This window comes from Tachysurus fulvidraco, chromosome 12 (assembly GCF_022655615.1).
Source record: "Tachysurus fulvidraco isolate hzauxx_2018 chromosome 12, HZAU_PFXX_2.0, whole genome shotgun sequence".
NCBI lineage: Eukaryota > Metazoa > Chordata > Actinopteri > Siluriformes > Bagridae > Tachysurus > Tachysurus fulvidraco.
Window position 1 is genome coordinate 16,347,478 of NC_062529.1, and position 24,679 is coordinate 16,372,156.

General features: G+C 35.3%; 4 protein-coding genes and 1 long non-coding RNA gene across 10 annotated transcripts; 2 read left to right on the forward strand and 3 right to left on the reverse strand.

The window, feature by feature from the left end:
• Positions 1 to 23: 23 nt before the first annotated feature.
• LOC113659802 (putative E3 ubiquitin-protein ligase UBR7) lies at positions 24 to 6,482 on the reverse strand. 2 transcript variants are annotated; one of them, XM_027172848.2, is made up of 12 exons: positions 6,346 to 6,482; positions 5,038 to 5,167; positions 4,062 to 4,195; positions 3,898 to 3,958; positions 3,448 to 3,543; positions 3,239 to 3,292; positions 3,049 to 3,154; positions 2,795 to 2,943; positions 2,339 to 2,539; positions 1,685 to 1,838; positions 550 to 611; positions 24 to 441 (listed from the first exon to the last, which is right to left on the reverse strand). In XM_027172848.2, the coding sequence occupies exons 2-12, from the start codon at positions 5,155 to 5,157 to the stop codon at positions 349 to 351; spliced, it is 1,230 nt and encodes a 409-aa protein (XP_027028649.1). In that variant the 5' UTR covers positions 5,158 to 5,167; positions 6,346 to 6,482; the 3' UTR covers positions 24 to 348. The 2 variants fall into 2 exon arrangements, with proteins under 2 accessions (XP_027028649.1, XP_027028648.1); XM_027172847.2 differs by lacking the exon at positions 6,346 to 6,482 and adding an exon at positions 5,633 to 5,763.
• ttc8 (tetratricopeptide repeat domain 8) lies at positions 5,823 to 12,513 on the forward strand. Of its 3 annotated transcripts, none has more exons than XM_027172845.2 (14): positions 5,823 to 5,963; positions 6,977 to 7,097; positions 7,215 to 7,278; positions 7,703 to 7,862; positions 8,008 to 8,097; positions 8,214 to 8,258; positions 8,532 to 8,617; positions 8,772 to 8,859; positions 8,957 to 9,067; positions 9,206 to 9,345; positions 9,461 to 9,635; positions 9,731 to 9,853; positions 11,164 to 11,247; positions 11,783 to 12,513. In XM_027172845.2, exons 1-14 carry the CDS (start codon positions 5,844 to 5,846, stop codon positions 11,897 to 11,899), a joined length of 1,524 nt encoding a protein of 507 aa, XP_027028646.1. In that variant the 5' UTR covers positions 5,823 to 5,843; the 3' UTR covers positions 11,900 to 12,513. The 3 variants fall into 3 exon arrangements, with proteins under 3 accessions (XP_027028646.1, XP_027028647.1, XP_047677058.1); XM_027172846.2 differs by having other exon boundaries at positions 5,825 to 5,963; positions 6,945 to 7,097; XM_047821102.1 differs by having other exon boundaries at positions 5,833 to 5,963; positions 6,958 to 7,097.
• Positions 12,386 to 16,395, reverse strand: LOC113659803 (C-type lectin domain family 4 member E-like). Its single transcript, XM_027172849.2, has 6 exons — positions 16,205 to 16,395; positions 15,472 to 15,588; positions 15,097 to 15,360; positions 14,735 to 14,898; positions 13,093 to 13,229; positions 12,386 to 12,996 (listed from the first exon to the last, which is right to left on the reverse strand). The coding sequence occupies exons 1-6, from the start codon at positions 16,296 to 16,298 to the stop codon at positions 12,843 to 12,845; spliced, it is 930 nt and encodes a 309-aa protein (XP_027028650.2). The 5' UTR covers positions 16,299 to 16,395; the 3' UTR covers positions 12,386 to 12,842.
• A 132-nt stretch (positions 16,396 to 16,527) lies between these two features.
• On the reverse strand, positions 16,528 to 23,431 carry LOC113659804 (hepatic lectin-like). Its single transcript, XM_047821103.1, has 7 exons — positions 23,288 to 23,431; positions 20,498 to 20,817; positions 18,933 to 19,049; positions 18,556 to 18,819; positions 18,174 to 18,337; positions 17,633 to 17,763; positions 16,528 to 17,518 (listed from the first exon to the last, which is right to left on the reverse strand). The coding sequence occupies exons 2-7, from the start codon at positions 20,583 to 20,585 to the stop codon at positions 17,365 to 17,367; spliced, it is 918 nt and encodes a 305-aa protein (XP_047677059.1). The 5' UTR covers positions 20,586 to 20,817; positions 23,288 to 23,431; the 3' UTR covers positions 16,528 to 17,364.
• Positions 19,944 to 24,291, forward strand: LOC113659805. Of its 3 annotated transcripts, none has more exons than XR_003444689.2 (4): positions 19,944 to 20,194; positions 21,905 to 22,084; positions 23,119 to 23,228; positions 23,333 to 24,291. It is a non-coding gene; the product is annotated as an uncharacterized LOC113659805 (long non-coding RNA). The 3 variants fall into 3 exon arrangements; XR_007144458.1 differs by having other exon boundaries at positions 22,027 to 22,084; positions 23,119 to 23,244; XR_003444690.2 differs by having other exon boundaries at positions 22,027 to 22,084.
• Positions 24,292 to 24,679: the final 388 nt, after the last annotated feature.

The window sequence follows — 24,679 nt, forward strand, 5'->3', positions numbered from 1 at the left end:
TACAATAATGACAGGAAGCAACATGCATTTCAAAACTGTATTTAATTATCCATGTTGAGGAAAGCATACAGTAATAATTGATGGTTAGATTAACCTTCAAATTGCTACCTTGTAAAAAGTCTAGTTTCTCGCCCCAGCCAACTCTCTAGTCCATCAGTCAAGTCCTAGTTTTATTGAACACCTTGTACATGAGTCTTAATGTGGACATCCACTAATTTCCACTCGTCCCATGTTAGACAGGGTGTGGTGTGCAATACACATTAGCAGCTTAAAATTAACACTTGAAGCAACTGCAAGTATGTTAAGAAAAGAAGAAATTAGAATGCAGGGATAGCCATCCATAGCGGATCAGCTGCAGTAATACTGCCCTGCACTGGTCCGTCTCTTTTTCTTTGACTGAAGCTCTTCAAAAAACATGTGGATAGCCTCAGGGGTCAAATCCTATAGACATGATTGAAAAATTATTTTTAGTTTTTTTTGTATTTGATTTCATTTTAAATGTCTACTTAACAGTTAGAAGGTAAAAAGCCTGTTTATCTCTATACTTACCTTTCCCTGGTCAGCAAACTGCTGAAGGAACGCACGTAGCTCTGCTTTCATATCATTGTACTCTGTAAAGATAAAATCAAAATATTTTAATCAATTCTCTAAACTCAATTTTATCTAATGTTCTTTAAGCTGATACATATATTCCCATAAATACTCATGAAAAATAATTCAGAGTATAAGAAATGTGGCTAAATATTAACCTGGGACCTTGAGGGTCAACATAAACGAGCCTTGAGTTCAGTAATTGTACATATTACTGAAATTAAAAGATGTGTTTAGTAATGCATTTCTGAATCTTATTGCTTTATTGCTTTAACTGTAATATGAGGAGCTGTAAGCAAGCCAAAAATAGTAAGAAATTGTGCTGCCAAATGGATATTCTGAAAGTTTTCTTCAACATCTAGAGATGTTGTCTGGTGGCTAATGATATTACAGAGATTTGCACAGTACTACATGGATTTAGGCAATTTTGCTTGAGGCCATTCAAACCAAACAGCCTGGAGAACTGTTTATCATTATGCATAATGTTTGAGAACCTTGGGTATGAGAGAGGCTCTATATAAAATGTTTTAAGACCACTATCCTGTCTAGAAAACCAGACACTATAATTTAATAAAATGTAAGCTACTACAAAACTGCTTTTTGTTTTGATTGGTTGTCCCTACGTTAATTCCAACATGTCAAAACAGTAAAGATGATGACCCATGCTTGGCAACAAATTTAGTATTAAATGTCCAAAGGCATCCCCAGGCATTTTCCACATCTTCACCACAAGGTCACTGACATTCATCTCCAATAATTTAACCATTTATTTGAACCAGACTGTATTGTTGGGACAGATGAATGGTATGGTCAGACATCATTGTTTTATGTGTGATAGCAAGCATAAGGTAAACTGCAGGGTTATGAACACAACATAATCAAGGGCAACAAGTCCAAGGAATGTAAGGCAAATAATTGGAGCATATTAAATATTTAAAAACAAATGTAATTTTCTGAACCAAGCTTGCTCTGTAAAAGGTTGCAAAAGCTGATCAAATTTGTTTCATTTACGTTAAACGTTTAGAGCACATGCTACAGTAAATGATTAAGTAGTTAGGTCAATGACTCCTAGAAAATATTCTGTATTACTTACGGTAAATGACCTCCAGCTGCTGGACATGGTCCAGGGAACGGAGACAGGACCTGAGCAGGTCTTCCTCTAGCAATGCCTCACCCTGATTCTCATATGCAAGCACAGTGTCTGATTCATCCATCAGGAACTGGACACCAGCTTCCACATAAGATCTCTAAAAGGGAGATTAGAAAACAAAAAATAGGGCAAAGTTTCCTTTATATTAAATTCAGACAAAGTACAGACAAACATAATTTTCAACATTTACTTTTTATAAATCATATGCCAATTGAAGAGTACACATTAGCAGTCAACACTCAGATCCTGCAGGAATCAACACTTTATGGGAGTGGATTCTTTTTTCGTCATGAGGGAGGACATATGCAGCTTGTATGAGAAACGATGGCCAGGCTAAAGAACAAGGTAGCTTATTGAACTTTAAAGGAGTAGAGAACCATCTACTGCTTTCGGGTCAGGTTTGTTTATAGCCAACCAAGTTTGTTAGGAAATACCACTGACAAGTGGTATTTTGTTTTTTTTACAAACAAAAAAAACTGCAGGATTAGTCAAGAGTGGCTGTGGGAGTATGATTAAAAAACCTTGCATACACTTCAGTACAAACATCTAGCATCATTAAGAGATTGTACTGAAATAGGCAGATTTGAAATTACCTACCTTGCAGTTTGTGCAAGTGCAAAGCTTGATCCGCCAGTCATATGGCCAGAAAACTGCCCCCACCCTTGGCCTCACCAAGCTTTTTGCCTTTAGCTCTTTCAGTTTGCATGGTGCAGTTTCAGACTGGCACATAACAGGACACCGCTCCATCTCCTCACATGTCCTCTTGCGGTTTACAGCTTTAATTCCATTACTAGTGAGCTGTTAAAGTGAACAAAATGCACCATTTAATTTAATGATGTGTAAAGTAAGTTCAAATGGAAATGAAAATGATCCTTGTAAATCTTGTCTTCTAATGTATGAATTAGAAAGAAATTCATTTTGAACATTTTGCTCCCTCTGCTGATGGAATATGAAAAGTGAAAAGCAAGTATTTTTTCTTTACAGAATATTTTTGAAGTAGCCATTGGCAGTTAATGCATTAATTTCACTATATCATGTTGATCTGTTTCTCACCGTTGCTTCCTTCTGACAGCCTTTACTTGTGGAGGGCTCATCATGGCCATTACTGCATGAAGGTAACACTGCATCCTTCTCTTCTTTATTTCCTGCTTCAGGATCATCCTCATCCTCTCTACAGATACTCAGGTTAGTTACTGGAGGGCCTATATGAAATACAGTAATACACATAATATCACCATGCCTTAAGGAGCTGCTTTTGTAAAGTATTAACCTGAATTAGAAAGGGGGTACAAGCACATGAAACTTACATGCAAAATAGGCAGCATACGTCCAAAGGAAGGGAGCTCTGTTCATACAACTCTCACACACCATCTCCAGTAACTCCTCTGAGTCCACGACCGCACAACCCAGATGCTACAAAACAATGACATTAAAATATGCTCCATAAAGGCCTTTTTATAAAGTAAGAAAAAAAAATACACTCCTGCGACAGCCTACCTTTGAGTGGTACCAGTCTTCACAAAGAATACACTGAATCATTGCTTCACCAACCTTCCATCATGATGTAAAATAAGAACAAAAACAACAATGGTTCAAAAGAGAAATGGTACATAATTTTAGAAGTGCTAAACATTTAATATAAATTTGGCTACTGGTGCACTAACATTGCAAAATACGTTGATAAGTTGAATAGCAGCATTACATACCTCATCATCTTCATCAGGATAAGTTCTGTCACAAGAGCAGTAACGGCCAAAGAAATTGTGGTTGTAAACGTTCTTGGTGTTTTGTCCCTCTTTTTCCTGTGAATAAGCAACATACGAACAAAACAAATGAAACAAATGTTAGAATCAGGTATCACATATTTAAATATAAATTCACATAAAGAGTTGTGAGAAGTGGTGCATTGTATAAACTGCATGAAGAAGTACAGCTTACGTTTGTGAACAAAAGCAGTGGAAAATGTACTGTAAAAAAGGTGTGCAAACTTCTGCTTTACAGAAGTTCAAAGATAAGGTTATTCCTGCATTTCTGAAAACCCAGTGGATAAGTGGCTTAGCTTTTTAATGACTTAATGAAGTACATTGAGCAGTCACTTTACAAATGATGAATTCTACTGCACACACAACAAAGGAATACATCCAAAATACACTTACAGGGATCAGTTTGCATTTAAATGAGCCGAACTTGCTGTTACCACAATCACAGCAAAAGTTCCTATGAAAAGAAAAACAAATGGGATTAAAAACAGAAATACAGGTCAACGTGTGGGGTACTAAGGTAGAAGTAACTTTAAAAATATTATATAAAGGGGCTGTACCTTTTTGTGTACAGTTCATAGATGTGGTGGCCATCATGGCAGGTGTTAGCACAGGCAAGGCAGACTCCAGCAGGCTCCATGCCCTCACCTGTGCAAGTACTGCAAGCAAACACTGCCTGTCGCTTCACATATCCCTGCAATGTACACATAAGGTGCGACCGCACATAGGTTTCATTCCAAACAGCTGTCTACTCTCTGCATTAAAGCACTGAATATGCTGGAATGTAATGGTCTCTACACCAAATGTAGTGCATTAGATATAATGCAATAGATATTCAATAAGAGGGGGTTTAGGATTCAAGCACAGTGCGACAGACTATCAGTAAATCTAGATAGATTAGATAGATATTGTCATTGCATAATACAGGTACACAGCAAAAAATGCCTCTACCAGAAGTGCAAAGAGTAGCAATTGTGCAAATAGACCAGTGCAGATAAATATGATAACATATGAACAGCATGTAATATATATGTATATATGTTGTAAACATATGTACAGCATGTAATATATAGGTATAGATGTAAACATATGTACAGTGAATAATTATGAAGGCTATAGCAGTGCATGTAAAGGAACAACAAGTAGAAGGTTATATGGTTATGGCATTAAAAAAAATTGCAAGCTGAATAAACAAGTTCACTAAATATAAATGTGTGTGTGTGTGTGTGTGTGTGTGTGTGTGTGTGTGTGTGTGTGTGAGAGAGAGAGAGAGAGAGAAATATTTGGCAGAATGTACAATAAGGTGTATATAGATATACATAAATAAAATAGTGCAGATGTATGTAAGGCACAATATGTAGAGAATAAGGGGTATAAACAACACAATATGTAATATAGTTATATACAGTATCATTTACAGTGTTCTATCTTTAAGGATCAGAGTGTACGCTCATCACAATCATTATAGTATCTGCAACAAGGAAATTACTTCAGCTGTATAATGACTAAGATAATTAATAAGATGTTAAGTCTTACCCGAGGATATGAACACTTATCCGGATCACTTCCAGCCAAAACGGCCAGAGCTTCACTCAGTTCGTCATCCTCTAACAGATCCATGGAGCCGACATCCTCCTGTCTTTTATTTACGTCCATATTCCTTCTGCTACACACACACAGCCTTAACACATTAGTTATCGCGCCCGCGCAAAAATATACGTCTATAAATAAAAACACAAACAAAGGACTAGCACGTGGTGTGACAGCAGAAACATGCAGCACATGACTTCCGGTTTGAAACCGGGGACAAATTTGGCGCGAAATAATGCTATATTCACGTGCGCTTCAATTGCCTGTATTAAGTAATTATCACGTATACTTTAATAGATAAATTCGCAACTCGTTATTTAAGAAAATGTTTAAACCCTGCAGAAATTTCGAGAGTACTTAAATGCAGCGTGAATGACAGCAAACTGTTTAGTTCTCTGAACCCAAATTAATAGCACTTTGTTATATATTTCTACAGAATATACCATTAAACATATACAAATACACCACTAAATATATAAATCTGTCTTTAAGATTTAACAATTTGTTAGTTTAAGAAAAGACTTTATACAAAATCCCTTACTTGTCTTTACTTGGTGTATCTTATCATTTTCTTTGTTTACACAAACAAGCGCATGCGCAGAGTTCTCTCTTGTTACTGGGGCAACGGGACGCGCGAGGCTCAGCGATAGAGGGTTTAGCTAATTCAGCTAAGCTAAGCTGAGCTAAGCTAAACTAAGCTAAGCTAGCAACAGTTTATTTGTGGGCCTGAACAAAATTCGCTTTACGACTAAATGGAAGTTACATTATCTATGGATCCTCTTTTTCTTGCATGGAGCTATTTTAGGAGAAGGAAGTACCAGAAATGTTCGGATCTTTGCACAAAGGTGCTGGAGGAAAATCCGTACGACCAGGTGAGTCTGTTTATACGGATATAGCAGGGCTGTTATCTCTAGCTAGCTTTGCTAGAAAATAATCCTCTTAAACTGGACTGCAGATAAAATAACAATAAATCAAAGGCATCTTACAGACAGTAATGATCGTAGGTTTTAGCTGCTACTCGTGTCCTGTTTCTGTTAAATAATCTAATTTCACTTGTTAGGTAGATAAGCAAAGTAATACTACATGGTTTGTTTCATTTTACTCAGCCGTCATAACACTCCAGCTAGCCAAGGACACTGTGTAAGGCACACTAGCTACAGTTGGGCTGACCAGCAAAACACAAACCGAGGTGGTCAAAGCGATTAACCACGTACCACTGCCTTAATAAATAAATAATTGAAATAATTGCCTTACCTATGTGTTATTTTCTTACTTGCCTACAGTGTAGCAGAATCTTTTCTTCTACAAGCATTTACCAGCTTGACCTGTCTGGTCAGTGTTAGTGTAGCTGCAGGCAGGTCAGACTATGTAGATTGTTTTTTAACAAGACAAGTGTGCAGGAAATTCATTTGCATGTTAATAATTTTAGGGTCGTTTTGCTTTTTGAAAACAATTTTCAAGCATTAGAGGGTATTTGCTTCTAATTTAAATGTTTATCACTCTCCACCTCGACTTTCTGCCAAGGAACCTCAAACGTCACTCCATATTTCTGAGGTAACAGCTCGTCTGTTTAATCCCTGCTCCCTGTTGTCCAGTGACACCCACTTCACCCTTCGAGTTATATGTGCACCTATACCTCAGTGTTAGATAATGTACAGTCCCACCTAATGCTCCTTTATCCATAGCATCAATATCTGTCATATGTCACAGTCCTGTGTTTTTCACTGATTTTACTCAAGTAAAATGTATTTATTTTCTGACTAAGATTATAGTACAGGGCACCATTTCGCTTCAATGACAACCAGCCTTTATATTGTAAGGGAAATATTTTGTTCAAAAATACTTTATTTTAGTTTGTTAAAATAGTTCTTCTGGTACCCTGAAGGCAGCCTGGAGCCTGAAGACAAGGGCTCTGACTGAGATGGTGTATGTTGATGAAGTGGATGTTGACCAGGAGGGCATTGCAGAAATAATGTTGGATGAAAGTGCCATTGCACAAGTAGCACGTAAGTGCCATAAAGCTGCCACCTTATTTATTTATGAATGACAACTCCAGCATCCAGCCTAATTTTAGGGTGTGTTAATATTTAAAACAAATCAAACTACTTCTGTTTTTTTGTTAGGACCAGGAACATCACTGAGGCTCCCTGGAACAAGCCATGGTGGAGGGCCTACTCCAGCTGTCAGGTTCCTAAAATGCATTAATTTAACTTGGAATAGTCACATTATTTGTAAGCACACCTAACCAAACTTTCATCATCAAAAAAAGGTGACGGATAATGAATGAAGTCAGGGGCCCTGCTCAATTATAGAAGTTTGTAATAAAACGTTTGTCTGTGTTTTCTTTAAGAGCTGTAGGTTCAATAGTTTCAAATATTCGTCTAGCAGATAAGGTCCCATGCTTTCACCAGTGTGGCCCAGGTTCAGGTCCTAGCAAGGACCAACCTACCCCCCATCCATGCACTCTCAATGCCAGTCCCAAGCCTGGATAAGAATGGGAGGGTTGCATCAGGAAGGCCATCTGTATCAAATATGTGTTCAATTATTCCCCGTGGAAACCCCTAATAGGAGAAATTTGGAAAAATGTTTCCTGCCTCTGGTGTTTTGTTAGGCCAGTAACCCAGTCAGGACGCCCCATTACGGGATTTGTAAGGCCCAGCACTCAGTCTGGCAGACCAGGGACAATGGAGCAAGCCATCAGAACACCTCGAACTGCAAACACTGCCCGTCCAGTCACTAGTGCTTCTGGGAGATTTGTCCGATTGGGCACGGTAAGGCTAAAAAAAAAGGTTTGAATATTCAGTGATATTCTGATGTTCACATTTATATTCTGCTTCAATTGTACTATTTAAAGCTTATTACAGTAATTTTATGTGTTTCAAGGTTGTAACCATCAGTTTTATCAATCTTTCACAGGCTTCTATGTTAACACATCCGGATGGACCATTTATTAACTTGTCCAGGTTGAATTTGGCAAAGTATGCACAGAAACCAAATTTATCCAAGGTATTCCAGCTACAAATCACAAGTCTTTAATGGATTTGGAAGTTAAATAATAATTCTCCAATCTCAAAAGGCTTTTGTGGTTTCAAATCTCTTTCTGTCTCTTACTCTTATCACAGACCTTATTTGAATACATCTTTCATCATGAGAATGATGTCAAAAATGTAAGTAAACCTTTTTTAAACCTTTTGTTTATACTAAATAGATACAATATCTGGCTTTATGTGTGTTAAACGAAGTGTGTGTTTAGTATGTGTTCAGAAGAAAAGTATCCTTCACTCTTTTCATACTAATAGATTTTGTGTGATAGGTGAGATTCATTTAATGGGTAGAAATTCCATTGGGGGTAAACTGGGAGATGAGCAATAAAGCATATATTGGTTTGCATATAGGTTTGCAGTCCATGGGTTAACCATTTTCGTTGTGGAACATTTCAGGCTTTGGACCTAGCTGCACTTGCTACAGAGCATGCACAGTTCAAGGACTGGTGGTGGAAAGTTCAACTTGGGAAATGTTATTATAGGTGCCAAAACACTATTGTAAAAACTTATTGATAAAGATGACACATTTTGTCCCATTAATTGCATTGCAAAGATAACAGATTTCTCTTGATACTTCAATGCTACATGCTAACTGTAATTATTGACTGGTTAGATGATTGGAGTTTGTATTTGTAGGCTTGGTTTGTATCGTGAAGCTGAGAAACAATTCAGATCAGCCCTCAATCATCAAGAGTTTGTAGACACTTACCTCTACCTTGCAAAGGTAAAAAGTTAATTCCATTTAACTTATTTATACTGCACACACAAAATAATGGAAATGTTAAACAAGAAACCGATGCAATCTCTTTCTTTGTGCACAGGTATATCAGCGAATGGATCAACCCATAACTGCACTGAACCTCTTTAAACAAGGCCTGGACCATTTCCCAGGAGAAGTGACTTTGTTGACTGGGATTGCTCGCATTCATGAGGCATGTAAAACTATCAGATACTGAGAGACAAATATTCAGATGTCATTTTGAGCTACAGCTACATTTATTTAGACATATTGTATATTGTATTATAATGAAACTAGCCAAAGGTATTAACTGAAACTTTGGCCACTTTAGGAGATGAACAACATCACTTCTGCTACAGAGTATTATAAAGATGTCTTAAAGCAGGACAACACACATGTAGAGGCCATTGCCTGCATAGGAAGCAACCATTTCTATACAGACCAGCCAGAGATCGCCTTGCGTTTCTACAGGTTACGTTCCTTATGAAGGAGGAAGAGTGTTATTGAATATGGGAATATTCAATTATATTAATATGTAATGTTACTGTATCTACTTCTCTATCTTTTCTTTCCCTTTTTGTCTCAGGCGGTTGCTGCAGATGGGTGTGTATAACTGCCAACTGTACAATAACCTGGGCCTGTGCTGCTTTTATGCTCAGCAGTATGACATGACACTATCCTCATTTGAAAGGTCATTAACCCTGGTTTCCAGTGATGAGGAACAGGCCGATATCTGGTACAATATTGGTCATGTTGCAGTGGTACGTCTGCCTCATGAAGCTCATATGAAGTCATTGGTTAAACATATGTAAAATTAATAGATCTTTAAGCTTTTTGTTCTGTTCTTTTCATTCAGGGTATTGCTGACTTGACTCTAGCTTATCAGTGCTTTAAGCTAGCTTTGGCATTTAACAATGATCATGCTGAAGCTTACAACAACTTAGCAGTGCTGGAGCTACGCAAAGGACGCATTGAGCAGGTAAGGCACATTTATCAGCACTATTAACCCCATGAATTTATTTTCTGATGCAACTATAACTTATAGCCATATAAAAACATCAATGGCTGTAGTAGTGAACATAAATCTAGAAAATACTGGAGAAAACATTTTAAGTATATTATAAAAGGTAATTTTGTGTGTATGTGCCAAACTAGGGGATTATTAATTACATATAAATAAAATGAAAACTTGCAAAACTTTATATACCACACTTTTATTTAATTCTCATATGATTGGTCAAAAGATACTTTAGCATTTCTGTGGTACCAACATACACAGGGACTGTTTTTCATGCCACAAAACTGATTAACATAATTTTCATGAATACTGCGTTTTCTGTTAATAAAAACATTTATTTATCAAATAAAGGTAAATCTGTCATTTTAAGAGTTATATAAGAAACAAACTTTAAGAAAGTCTTTAATATTGAGGGCTTAACACATTCTTAGAAAACATTTTTGGTCCTTCGAGCCACATCACAAAACTGTAATTTATTATTAACCTATAAAGGCATGCCATAAGTGAGCAAGTGGTTAAGGATCGGAGTTGTTGATCTGGGTTCAAGCCCCCAGCACAGCCAAGCAGCCAATGTTGAGCCCTTGTGCAAGGACCTTAACCCTCTCTTCTCCAGGGGTGCAGCAACACTGCTGACCCTGAACTCTGACCCCAGATTCCAAAGCTGGCATATGCAAAGAAAGAATTTTACTGTGGCAAAATAAAGGTTTCTTCATATTGTATTTTATTACTTGCTTGGCCAGTGTGGAATTAGCTGTAAATATTTGCGAATATAATTCATTTTATTTAGTTTGGTGTAAAAAACTATGAAAGATAGTATGCATTCTGAGAGCCTGAACGTTTGTTGGCAATGTAAGTTCATAGATTAATTATCAGAGTTGGATTGCAACATGACAGTGAGTTCAGTCTCCAAGTTCAATGAGAAATAGACTTGTTATGCATGCTATACTATTCTAAGGTGCTTCCTCAGTAGGCACTATTATAATCTTTTTACCAAGGAATGTGCATATGGAGCAAAGAATATTACCTTTTTTGTAATGAGATTATAAGGGAACAGTGATTTCACAAAAACTGGTTACATGCAGTAATGTAATGCATATTCAGACATAAAACTTTATTCTCCGAAATGAATAGGTCATATAGTTAAATATAATTAATTCCACTGAAACCAGTACACATTTGGGATATGAGGGAGCAAAACATTCCGCAATGATTATATGAAATAATTAACATTTTATTTGGTTTAAATGACAGTGATGATGTTTTTGTTACAGGCAAAAGCCTTTTTGCAAACAGCTGCTTCTCTCGCTCCCCATATGTATGAACCACATTTCAACTTTGCTGTACTGTCAGATAAGGTATGCACTATTCAACCTTTTTTTCTTGCAGCATTTTTTTTACCCATGATGTTAGCTGATTTTGGGCACATCTGTATGTCACAGCATTCTGAAATGTAAACATATAATCACTGCCTAGGTTAATAGCTACTGTATACCTGCTTGTTCATACAATTATCCAATCAGCCACTCAAGTGCTCAAACTGCAGAAAGCCAAACTGTTTACAATTTACAACTGCAGTGAAAAGCATCTCTGAATGGCAATTTTTAAGTAGATACCTTACAGTTGAAGACACATTTTGGTCCCACTCCTGTCATGGAAGAACAGGAAACAGTTGTGTGTGAAAATCTGAGGCGATCAGCAATTTCTAAAACACTCAAAAAGCTCACTTGGCACCAATAACCATGTTACAGTTATGCTTGTTAAAGTTTTGCTTTTTTCCCCCATGTGTGTTATGAACTTTAACTGAAGCTTTCAATCTGTATCTGCTGAATTTCTGCTTTTCGCTCACATCCAGTTTATATCATGTATGTATTTGTGTTCTTTATTTGAAAGGTGGGTGATCTTCAGAGCAGTTACATGGCTGCCCAGAAGTCAGAAGATGCTTTTCCTGAACATGTAGACTCACAACAGCTCCTGAAGACTCTCAGACAGCACTTTGCTGTGCTCTGAATCTTTCTCGCAAAATTCACATATTATTTTACAGGCACAGTAAAGCAGGCTATAAAATATTTTAAAGCTTTTATAGAAATAAAAATGTCTAGCCACATTTCATCTTTTTCTAGATAGAAAAGTGATTTGGATAAATTAAGTATTTTAATATCTATGATATATCACAGCAAATAATTGTATTTTTAAAATTATTTTTTGAAAATGTAAACTTGTCTACATGTTTAGCATTAAAAAGGCATACATGCTATGTAAAATAGTTATTTTATTCATGTCATTGTCAAGTTTTTGAACATGAAAATTATGAGCAATGATTCTGTTGTATTCAAATATTTGATTATTAGTAGTATTATTATTAATTACAAAACTCTTCCTATCTATGAACAACTACTGGGCTTTCTACCACATTCGTAGCAGAACCAGACACATGAAAAAATGGCAGCGTGATTTTAAAGTGTAAATTACTTGTAGCATAAAAAGAAAAGTTGGTAGAAGAGAGCAGATTTATTTTTTTTTTACAAACTTTTTTTTTTCAGCAATCGATTTAGTCAAAGAAAATTTCCTTGGAATTTGGATTCTTAATTTGCTTTAAGGGTTCTAACAGATGACTAACTACTCAACAGCATTTATTTCTGTTTTAAAGAAAATAACATCAGGTCAGTAGTCTGAATTAATTTGAAAAGTAATAATTCTTATTACTCCATCAATTCTTCCCCTGTTTTTGACTAGAATAATATAAAAGCAACAGTTTACATCCATCTATTTCCCCAAAGCACAAAGTTCTAGTATATAGTATATTAGTAAATAAGAGTTCAGTATGAGTAAGTGAGAGGGAGAGAGAGAATAAAGTAAGTGCTTAATTAAAAATAAATCAGACTATTGCTTTGACTTTAATGAATTATAACGATTGAGTAAAAATAAACATATTCATGATTAATTAAGAATTCTAGATCATTTTATCTAATTCCTTCTCACAGATCCATTTTAGTGGGTGTGAACATGGTGCATCATTCCAGGCCTTCATTGGATTATTTGTGGGATACACAGCCGCACAATCCTCTATAGACCTGTCATCATTTGGCTCCCCGTCCATCCAGTAGCTATAAAAGACATGCAATTTTTATCCTTTTATCATACTCTAATAAAATAAGCTCATAGTTATATTCTGCAGCAACAAATGATAGAAAATTGGGTACCCTTCGTTCAGTGTGGTCCCATTCAGCCATTTCCAGATCCCTTCTGTATGGTCATCTTTGAGGCCGATCCAAAATCCATTGTAATAATTAAATGGTAGGTTGTACCGAAGTGCTTTTAAACTCTCTACTATGAACTCCTATGCAAGAGAGTGGATGTTAAAAGTTAATATTGTTACTATCTAGTGACCCTTTCCAACCTCTGACTATGGAAAGTAACAGGAAAGAAATTTGCCACTCAACTTGGAATACTTATAAAATCAGGACATCACCTCAACTGACATTACCACTGACAGTAATAAAAGAAGGAAATAAAGAAAATAATTCTTCTTACTTTCTACTTCTGAGTTAATATGAATGCAACATTATGTACAGCATGAAAAAGCAGTTTATACACATAAATATTTAAAATTTTCACTCACATTCTGATTTTGCAATAAGTAAGGAATTATATCTCAGCAAAACAATTAGGGTGCTTTAAAATACTAAAAAAAGAAATACTTGCCCTAGATAGTATGTCTTGTAATATCAGTGTCAGTGATTATTCACGTTGGATAAATCTATTCTATCTTAAATACCACACCATGACAACTAATATATATAACTGATAACTAATAATTCTTCAAAGATGATTATTTTATCTCAATATTACTGACTGATAATTTGTTGGGATTTAAGAAGAGGCATAAATGCATTCAAAGTCAGAGACTAACAAGACTTTCATTTCAAAAAGACCTCAAAACAGCACATTTAGCCGAGATACGATGCTACATGTATCATCCTGTACAAACATAGACATAACATATAGACACAAACTATAGAAAGGTTTCTGGAAAATTGATATCAACCTGTCCTTGAATATCCCATTCTATATTATGGGCATTAATATGGACTCAGTTCTCCCTTTGCTGTTACAGTATGCTAACTTTCACTGTTTTGGGAAAGCCTGTTGTGGCCCCTTCAGGCACTGCATGAAACTTTGGGAGTAACAACAAAAAAATAACTGTCCTTTTCCTCGCACATTGCTAATATGGCATGCTCATATCAGTATCGCTTTAAAATATCGGAAGGATTTGTCCAGTTTATTCACCCAGGACACTCAGGTATTTGTTCAGCTATGAGTGCAATTCATGCATTTTGGATTATCTCCAAAATGCATCTGCACAACCTATAAGCTTTCATAGTTTTCCACACAACCCCATTGCTCTGGTTCATCTTCTGGCTTTCAGTGGTTCCACGCATCAGATTTAAACCATTGATGCTTGCCTTCAAAGCCAAAACCAGACCAGAACCTTCTTACATCAACGCTCTTATCACTCCCTGCACTGCACCTTGCTCTGTCCAAGTTTTTTCACTCCAACCCTGGTGAACTGTGTCTTTATAGACCTTGCGTTATTTAAAATTATGTAATGTAATGATGGAAAATTTTTGGGACTCTTAGTTCCAATAGTTTTCAGGAAGAGACACAAATGTGTGCGTGGTGGTCAAGTGTCCACAGACTTTTGGTTATATAGCCTTTTTTTTAGAACATGCTACTAAAGACGAAGTATTTAAGAAGAAAATTCTGATTTAATCTCTTCCAGAAACAGAATTTGAAACAATCTACTGTAGAGAAAGTCAAGCAAAATAAAGGTTTACTTCTGACCTGTTTCTCCTTTGAATCTATGATGACTAAGTCAGCTCCTTTTTTCTTGCAGTCATCCCTGCCTCCATCCCAGCCGTTGCGTGAAGTTGTTGAAGACACAGCAAAGTAAAAACATGTGCTGTTCATCAGTACCCAGTTAGGCAAACACTTGCCACAGTTTCCTTCTGTTAAAATTTGAACAGAACACAAATCTAAGAAAAATACATCTACTTGAAATGTCAACAGAAAATAAATTGAGGAATATCACAGCTAACAGGTTTCCTGCTGTTTGTGATTGCATAAGGCAATGTGTTGAATATTGAAAGATCAAGAAAAAAGTCTTGAGCTATTTAAAGGCACATTCAAATGAAAATAAAACTTACCAAGATTTGAAATTTGAGATTGCAGTTTTCTTTTGTCTTCCTCTAATTTTTGTTTTTGTGAGTTTAGTTCATTCTTCAGTCTTGTCTCTCTGTTCAAATTTAACTGCATGGATGTGATCTTTCTTACATCTTCCTCATGTTTGTTTTGAAGTGCGTTTTTGGACTCAGTCAGGCTTCTGTGGTCTGACTGTAGCTGAGCGAGCTGAGAGCTGATAACTGATGAGTTCAGAGACAGGATGCCATGTTTGTCATTCACTCTGTTAACTGAGGAATTAACAAGTTAGAGCTCTGTCTGAAGTCTGAGTTATGGTCATAACTTTTGTAATTTCTTTTGTTGCCTTTTACAATAGACATATCTTTTCAATATATACTCACTGTGAACACTCAGTCCTATTACAACAAAAATAAATACTGCACATAGGGCCCCAAGAAGCATTGCTGGCACTCGATAAGACCTAGAGCTCAGTTCATCTCTGACAGTAAACCTGGACACTAATCAAGAAAAATCAAATCTACAGTCAGCACAATGTGCAAAGACAATGTAAAGATGAGACTTACTGCTCTTAGGCTATTAATGGCTGATTTGATTGCCACTCATTTGTCCTGGGAACGCCTGACAAAAAGTCAAGTTTCATGTCACACATGGCAATTTATTTACTCTAATTATGTCAATGTGTTAAATTTGCATATTTTGTCAGTTTGATTCTTTGAGATTTAAAACAATTTAAATTCACTGAAATGTCAGTAAAGTGTAAAGTGGTTTCTTAAACCTAGGTAAAAACAGATGCCATTTTTTATAGTCTGCTATTATTATATGAAAGCAGCATATGGGTGAGATATATTTTATATATTTCTTTATATATAAACCAAAACAATTTATATTTCCTGTATATTCAGAATTTATGACAACTTTAGACTTTCCCACTGCTAATGTCACAATAAAAGGTGAAAGGGTTTGTTTTACAGATAGTAAAAATGGCCATCAATTCGAACAGAAAAGCTAAAAAATCAACTGTTAAACTCATTTATCTCACACATTTTGTTAAATATGCTAAATAACAAATTAAATCTACATCTTGTCATGTCTGATATACAAAAAATTGCTTACTTTTTGAATATAGAGGATTATCATCTCCAGTCAAATCGCCATGATCTTCTAATTCACTATATGTGTCTTTTCCATGGTTTTCAGAGTTAATCATAATTACTACTTTTTCACAATAAACCTAAAAACAGTGAATTTTGTGTCAGTGGTCTTTACTCTTTACTTTGTGCAGCAGAAACTGTTTGTACTGACAGTGTCACTGAACTTATTTACTGTTGATTGTGGGTGGACCTTATGTTTTTGCAGAGATGATTCATGTTTGTTGTGTTGAAGTAAATGCCATGAGTTCATGAGTTTGCTGTTATTCAAGAAATATTTCAATAAAATAAAGTTATTGTTTAGTATATATAATTTAATAGTCATACAAAATAAATATAATTTAATAGTCATACAACATCATAATGCAACCTAGATTAGTAAAACTGCATTAAATTTTCACTAATAAAAGATAAAGTATAGGTCATGAATGATAGAATGAACTGGATGTAAATACAGTTAGATTTTATTATAAGAGCTGGCAAAGAAATCTAAATCTAAAAAGCCATAATATAGCTTGATGTGGCCAGGTAATGGAACACTTGGCATTGTGTGAGTGTTTGTGAGTCTTAAATAGAGCTGTGTGTGACTGGTGACTTTTGTGCATGATTATAAGTCTGTAAGCTGTGAATGGTACAAAGTTTGTGGGTTTTGGGAAGTGTAGTTCAGGGTCGCCATGATTGTAGGCTATGGTACTTTCTGGGAAACAGTTTAAGGATACCGGCATTGACCTGACAGCACAATAACTGTATAAACATTTTATACAGTGTTTCAAAGTTCCCAATACAAAAACCTGGACAAACAGTGTAGAATTTATTTGCAACAATCATTTTAATTATTAAAATGTGATTTTCTTCCTTAAAAATAGTAAAGTACATTTCTTTATTGTCATTATGAGGATATGCAATATACAGAATAAAGTCGGATAATAATGGTTCCTGTGGACCCAAGGTACAACATAACATACACATATTTTTTTAACAGATTAGATAGAGAATCTGAGAGAATTATGGAGTTAGTGAAAAAAGGAAGTGATTATTCATTGAATTGATTATTCATTGTTGATGCTATTTTGTTGATTTATCTTTGATTAATTATAATTGTCGATATTGAACAAAAACATGATTCTAGAGTGTTTTATCTATTTCCTTCTCACAGATCCATTTTTGTTTGAGTGAACATGGTAGATCATTCCAGGTCTTCATTGGATTTCCTCTGGAATACACAACTGCACAGTCCTCTCGAGCCTTGTCATCATTTGGCTCCCCGTCCATCCAGTAGCTATAAAAATATGAACGTCATTATTGTTTACACAAACACACACACACACACGCACACGCACACACACACGCACATATACATATACATATATTATATACATACATACATACGTACCCTTCCGTCAGTGTGGTCTCATTCAGCCATTTCCAGATCCCTTCTGTATGGTCATCTTTCAGTCCGATCCAAAATCCATTATTATAACTGAATCGTATTTTGTACTGCTGTAAACGCGCTGATATAAACTCCTATACAGAAAGGTGGATATTAAAAGTTTATACTGTTATTAGCTTCGGTGACTCTTTATTATGTTTTGGGAGAATCTGCATTTGCTGTGTTGCTATGTGCTATTAAATGACTTGTACAATGAACAAATTAATAAAAAAGAACAAACAAACAAGAGACTAATGAGAGAACAACTGCAGTACAAGAAGAACAAAGTTTCTCATTATAACTATGTTGAAGCCAAACAAACATTCATGATCAAATCTAAAGTTTTTCTGTGTATTTTAAGTGAATTGTTGGCCAAGTGTTTTTCTGAAAGACTATAGATAAAATAGAAATTAAAATCTATTATGATCGATTTCAGAAACAGAATTTTGAAACAATTTACTGTGGAGAAAAGCATGTAAAATAAAGCTGCAGGTCTATTTATTACCTGTTTCTCTTTTGAATCTATGACGACTAAGTCAGCTCCTTTTTCCTTGCAGTCATCCCTGCTTGCATCCCAGTTTTTGCCCGGAATCATCAAAGACACAGCAAAGTAAAAACATGTGCTGTTCATCAGTACCCAGTTAGGCAAGCACTTGCCACAGTTGTCTTCTGTTGAAAAAAAAGAAAAATACATTTAACCTCAACTAAAAAAAGAAATAAATGTTAAAGCAAAGACAATTCTGCTGACCTCATCTGCTGTGTGAATGTATTGTGTCTGTATGCGAAGGTGTGTGTGTGGAATTCTGGAGGATATAATCACTTAATGATATTAGATTTTATAATATTTTTTGTCATTGTAATTACATCTATTACAGGAAAATACTTACCAAGATTTGAAATTTGAGATTGCAGTTTTCTTTTGTCTTCCTCTAATTTTTGTTTTTTTGAGCTTAGGTCAGTGTTCAGTGTTGTCTCTTTGTTCAAATTTATCTCCAGGGATTTGATCTTTCTTACATCTTCCTCATGTTTGTTTTGAAGTGCGTTTTTGGACTCGATCAGGCTTCTGTGGTCTGACTGTAGCTGAGCGAGCTGAGAGCTGATAACTGATGAGTTTAGAGACAGGATGCCATGTTTGTCATTCACTCTGTTAACTGAGGAATTAGCAAGTTAGAGCTCTGTCTGAAGTCTGAGATATGGTTATACCTTTTGTAATTTCTTTTGTTGCCTTTTACAATAGACATTTGTCATTTCAATATATACTCACTGTGAACACTCAGTCCTATTACAACAAAAAGAAATACTGCACATAGGGCCCCAAGAAGCATTGCTGGCAGTCGATAAGACCTAGAGCTCAGTTCATCTCTGACAGAAAACCTGGACACTAATCAAGAAATATAGAGTATAGAGTTAGAGTTATAGAGTTACTGCTCTTAGGCTATTAATGACTACTGATTTGACTATGGCTTAATTCTGGCAAAATGGACAAAAAAATCTCCCCCTTGTCTAAAACAATGTAAAAGTATTTATCAGACAATTTTTTAACAAGCATGTTACCAATTTGACTGGTTTTCACGGTTTTATATAGTCTGCAGTTACTGCACAGCACGAGCACTAAAACATATAAAGTGTGATTTTTTTCCTCTATTCACAGTGGCCCTGGAAAGCATTCCTCCCAATGATTTTTTTTTCTCTATTGCAACATAAAATTTAAGCATATCAGCATTTCTTTGCGGAAGTAAAATTATGTCCTAATGATGAACTGTAAATTTAAAAAAATAATTCTAAAAACTGTGCTCACCCTTTCCATGTCGCTATGAGCATTTCACATTTAGATTTTCTTCTATTTCTTAATGCAAATAATAGATCTATATATAATAATCTAAATGTGAAATGCTCATCTTCTTTTTTAGAAAATGTTCTTGTTTTCAAGTGTGTTTTGACCTATTTCTTTGTAGTGCTCTGTGCTTTGGATCATTGTCTATTGGTGGTTCCTGTATTTTTCTTTTACTTTAGACCAAATTGCACAACCTTAATTGCATAAAAAAATCTACGACTGAACCATTCATGCAACTGCAACCAGCCATCTCGAAAACAGCGATGTATGGAAGGGCATGAGTTCAAATCCCAGGTCTACCAAGCAGTCACTGCTGGGTCCCTAAGAAAGACAGCCTTGAGCTACCCATAACTGCTCAGTTGTATTAATTGAAATTAATTGTAAGTCACTCTGGAACAGGGTGTCTAATGAATACCAGAAATGTAAACTCATTCAATAAGACTTAGCAATATGTGAATTCCCTCCCTTTACTTGTGTCATGTATGTTGTATCTGTTTGTTTGTTTGTATGCACTTTATCTAAGAGCATGCCACTGTAGCACAAACATCTAATTGTTCCTCATATACCCAGGATTCCGAAAACATTTGCACATAAAAGGAACTTGAAACTCAGAAGTAGCTGTCTTCTGGAAACTTTCCTACAAAGACAGGATCTGTGAGAAACTGATGATACAGAACCAGTGAGATATTAAGGTAAATTATTCTGAGGATCTAAATAATATTTTATTTAAAATACTAAGTTTCTGGTGAGTATTTTCTGAAGGCACTATATACAGACACTCTACAGTTTATATGGTCTGTAATTCATGACTACTTATATACAATAAAATATTATGGATTATTTTACTGATAATTTTGTTGAACAATTTTCTATCAGAAGTACTATTAACTTTCTGCATCTGTGAACCTGTTAACTTTTGGAAAAGTTTATAAATCTTGCTAAATAATCATTTAATGATTTAATGCATAATGATTGCTGAACAAATATGTACTTACTCTTTACATATAGAGGATGAACATCCACATTATCTTGAAACTCTGATCCATTGTACATCTCATTTTCCTGGTCTTCAGTGTTCATCATAATTGCCAGTCTTTAATGATATTTTTTTCTTTTTAAAGAAGCTGTGATTTATATGTCAGTATGTCAGTAGTCTTTACGCTTTACTTTGTGCATTCCAAACTGTGTCTCCTGACAGTGTCACCGAATATATTTACTCTTGATTATGGGTGGACTTATGGGATTATGGGTGTCTTACAGTTTTGCAGAGATGATTCATGTTCAGTTGATGGGGAAGTAAACAGCATGGCATTTCCTGTCAATCAAAATAAAGAAGCACTACATGAAAATGGTTTAAAATACAAATTTTATAAATGACAAACTTTAGAATAGCAAGTAAACAAACTTTTTGAAAATGAGGCAAACAACAAACTGCTACTAATAGAATTTAGATTTCTGTAGTGCTCGCAGTCATGGGAATTCATAATACACAATAGTTTTATATTTCTGCAGTATATCTAGAAACAAGAATGGCTCGATACTGTCTTCATTTTCTCTATATAATTCTCTGTATAAATTATTCTAAAAGTATTTCAAATTAAATTAATTGCATAAAAGTTTTCTGTTTGTTTCTCTGCTGCCTTAGAATAAACTCTGTTTTGCAATTTTATCTTACGACTATTATCTTACAATTTTATCTTAGAAGCCTAATTTTTGCAAATCAACCTTCAATTTCCAACTAACAAGATAATAGTATAAAGTGAACATGACACACAATGAATCAACTCCCAACATAAACAATTGGTTAAAAAAATATTCTGAGAACTTTTTAAATCATTTGGTTTTGTCTTTTAAATATATGTGAGGAAAATAGTTTAAATAATGGTACAATTTCCATTAAATGTTTAAAAATAAATAAATCTTGCATTAAATTAGAACACTTTTATTCGTAACAACTTGGATACAAATTGGAGATGTTTATTTGTGCTGAGTGTCATTAAACTTCCTGGCAGGTGATTGTGATTGTGAGAGAACATGGCTGTTGCAATGAAGGTTAATGTGATAGAAACAGAATAAATATATATATATAAATGGGTCTATAGGAAGATTTTCTGTTGAACATGCTAAACATCCATCCATCCATTTTCTACTGGACATGCTAAACACACGATTTAAAACAGTTCCATTTAGCGTTTTTTTTTTTTTTTTTTCCTGAGCACAAATAACAACATGGTTATCTTATGACCATGACCTCACATTTGCTAACTACTGTATATCTCATGCTCATCTTCTGGCCATTCTGTTCTACTCAAGTAGCCCTGGCAGCCCCAGCACTGCTCCACTCAGCTGTAGAACCACAATTAAATAGAAATCCTTTGATTCATGACTTTTCTTTCCTCCAGAAAGAAGTTGTGAACAGCTCAGCAGGGACTGGGAATCAGAGTCTTTAGAAGGGTGTTTAACATGTAAAAATGTAACAAGTCCTTACATTTATATGGATAAAATATGATTATCCAACTGTCAGGTTCAAGAGATGCCCACTTTCCACCATTTTTGTCTGGAATTCCTCATTGACCCAGAAGGTATGTAATACTTCCTCATTAACACTGATATTTCAAATTTTTCCATTTCATCTTCGAAAATCAGTAAAGACGGCAATTCTGGCTTACTAGCTGAGTGCACAACTCTCTCAAAGTAGTTGGCTTATTTTGATCTTTATTTGTCATATGACTATATGATGCTTAAGTACTCACAATAGCAGCCCAGATAGACAATAACAGGAAACAAAAGTTGCTTGCAGCTACAAAAAAAAAAAAAGAGTAGAAGATGGAAACCCGGAGAAGTTATGTTTGTTGCCTAGGAAACCTAGATGCAAAACTAGTCATTTGTTGATGAAAGTAATAAATAACATTTACTGCAAAGGGCTTTATAAAACAAAAAAAATTCTCTGAACAGAACTAGTATTAAGTTTTTCTGAGATGGTTTCGGCAGCAGGTGCCTTTTACCCTTTTTGTAAGATCTAATTGATAGCACAAAAACAAGAATTGACATTATAAACCTATATTTATATTATCAGTTGTACATGAGCAAACAAAGCATTCTGGATGAGCTGCTGGACAAAATCATCATGCTGCAGGTCATTCATCTTTCACCATGATCCCTCTTTGGATGACCAAAGAATTTGTTTGCTATTGGTTTGTTTGGTCTTGATTGACATATGATAGCACAAATTTGCTAGTGTTATCAGATTCTTCATTAAGTAAAAGTTCCATAAAGATGGAGAACACAAACTGATGCACAAATACAGATAATATTAGTAAAGTTTGTAATATTAAGAAAAGCAAATCGCAAGAGCATTGTTTGCTTTGAGTGTGTGAGTGTGTGAGTGAACTGTTTTAATGAAGGGCTACTGATGTATGGTATCACTGTGACTGTGATGTGCCTATAAGGGTCTAGTCTTGCTGAGTCTTACTGTTTTTTTTATAAGTATAGTACATAGTTTCAGTGCCACTGATCTTACTTGATTTTTAAGATGGAATTTAATTTAGATAATTTGTTTTTGATCCTGTCAGTTTTCTTTAGTGTTCAACAACTGATGGTATTCTTCGGTTTACAGTGACATCAAGGCAGAAAACCTTCTTTTCAACCTCGACTCCCTAGACATCAAATTGATTGACTTCGGCTGTGGCAAATTGCGGCAGGACACGTCCTAAGTGGAAAATGCAGGTCATTGCACATTGAGGTGTAACAGACATCGCACAGAATAAAGGGGATTGAATATCTACTGTAAGTTGTGGTGTTGCTGATGGTGTTTTTGCTCTTCTGCTCAGAAACTACAGATTTTGGCCTCCAGAATGGATCCTGCTACAAGAGTCTTTTGCCAACCATGATACTGTCTGGAGTCTTGACATCCTCCTCTTTAGTCTTGTCTGCAAAAAAAAGGAATGAAAAGAAAATTGTTGCTGAGACCCTCATTTTCAAGGCTGGCCTGTCTGAATGTAACACTACAAGAGCATCAGGTTAAAATATTACAAGAAATCTGAGAAAAATTCTAAGTTGTATGAAATGTTACAAGCACAAGTAAAGCAAAGTTAAAGATAAAGTGGTGTTTGGAACAGAACCCTACCAAACAGCCAAGCCTCAAACAGATCAGTGTACATGAGTGGTTCACAAAAGGCCTTTCACGTCAGCCAGGCCAAACATTTGACCTAATTAAAATGAACCAACACTAAACATAACACTGATCACATGGATAGTACTGGAACACTTCTGTATTCTCCAAAATTAAAGACTTCTGTAATTTAATTTCCATGAAAGAAACATGAAATGATCAAGAAATCAAACAAGAAAACTAGAATATTCTATATTCTTTTTTTTTTGAACATTGTTTTTTTGTTATTCCACAGACAGTGAATAGTCAGGGTTGGATTAGCACATAGAACCACAACCAATGTTTGACGGAAAATAACTTCTGAACAGTGTGAGTGACTGGCTGCTGTTTGCTTTTATACAATATCATCATATTTATGATCTTCTGCATGAAACCGTCTGCATTTATGACTGACCTTCTGCTGCTCTGTATGAACACATGAATAGCTTAACAATTTGCTCTTCTCATTAACAGTTGCTCAAATCTCACATGATGCTTCAGTGGATGATCTTATCTCAATGATTTAGAGAGATAAAAGACTGGATGAACTGCAATTTTTTGTTAAACTCCGATAAGACAGAATTACTACTTATAGGTGCAAAAACCAGTACACAGAAACTCTCACAATTTAACTTCCATTTAAAGGGATGTACTGTTACTTGTAGCTCAACAGTGAAAGACCTGGGTGTTATTAGACAGCAACTTGTCTTTTGAAAATTATATCACCCATACTACCAAAACAGCCTTCTTTCACCTTAGAAATATTGCCAAGCTGAGAAACATCCTGTCTGTCTCTGATGCTGAGAAGCTATTTTATGCATTCATGACCTCTAGACTGGACTATTGTAATGCATTACTAGGTGGTTGTCCTGCATCTTTAATAAATAGGTTACAGTTAGTACAAAATGCAGCTGCCAGAGTTCTCACTAGGTCAAGAAAGTATGACCATATAACCCCAATTTGATCATCTCTACACTGGCTACCTGTTAAGTTTAGAATTGATTACAAACTGCTGTTACTCACGTAC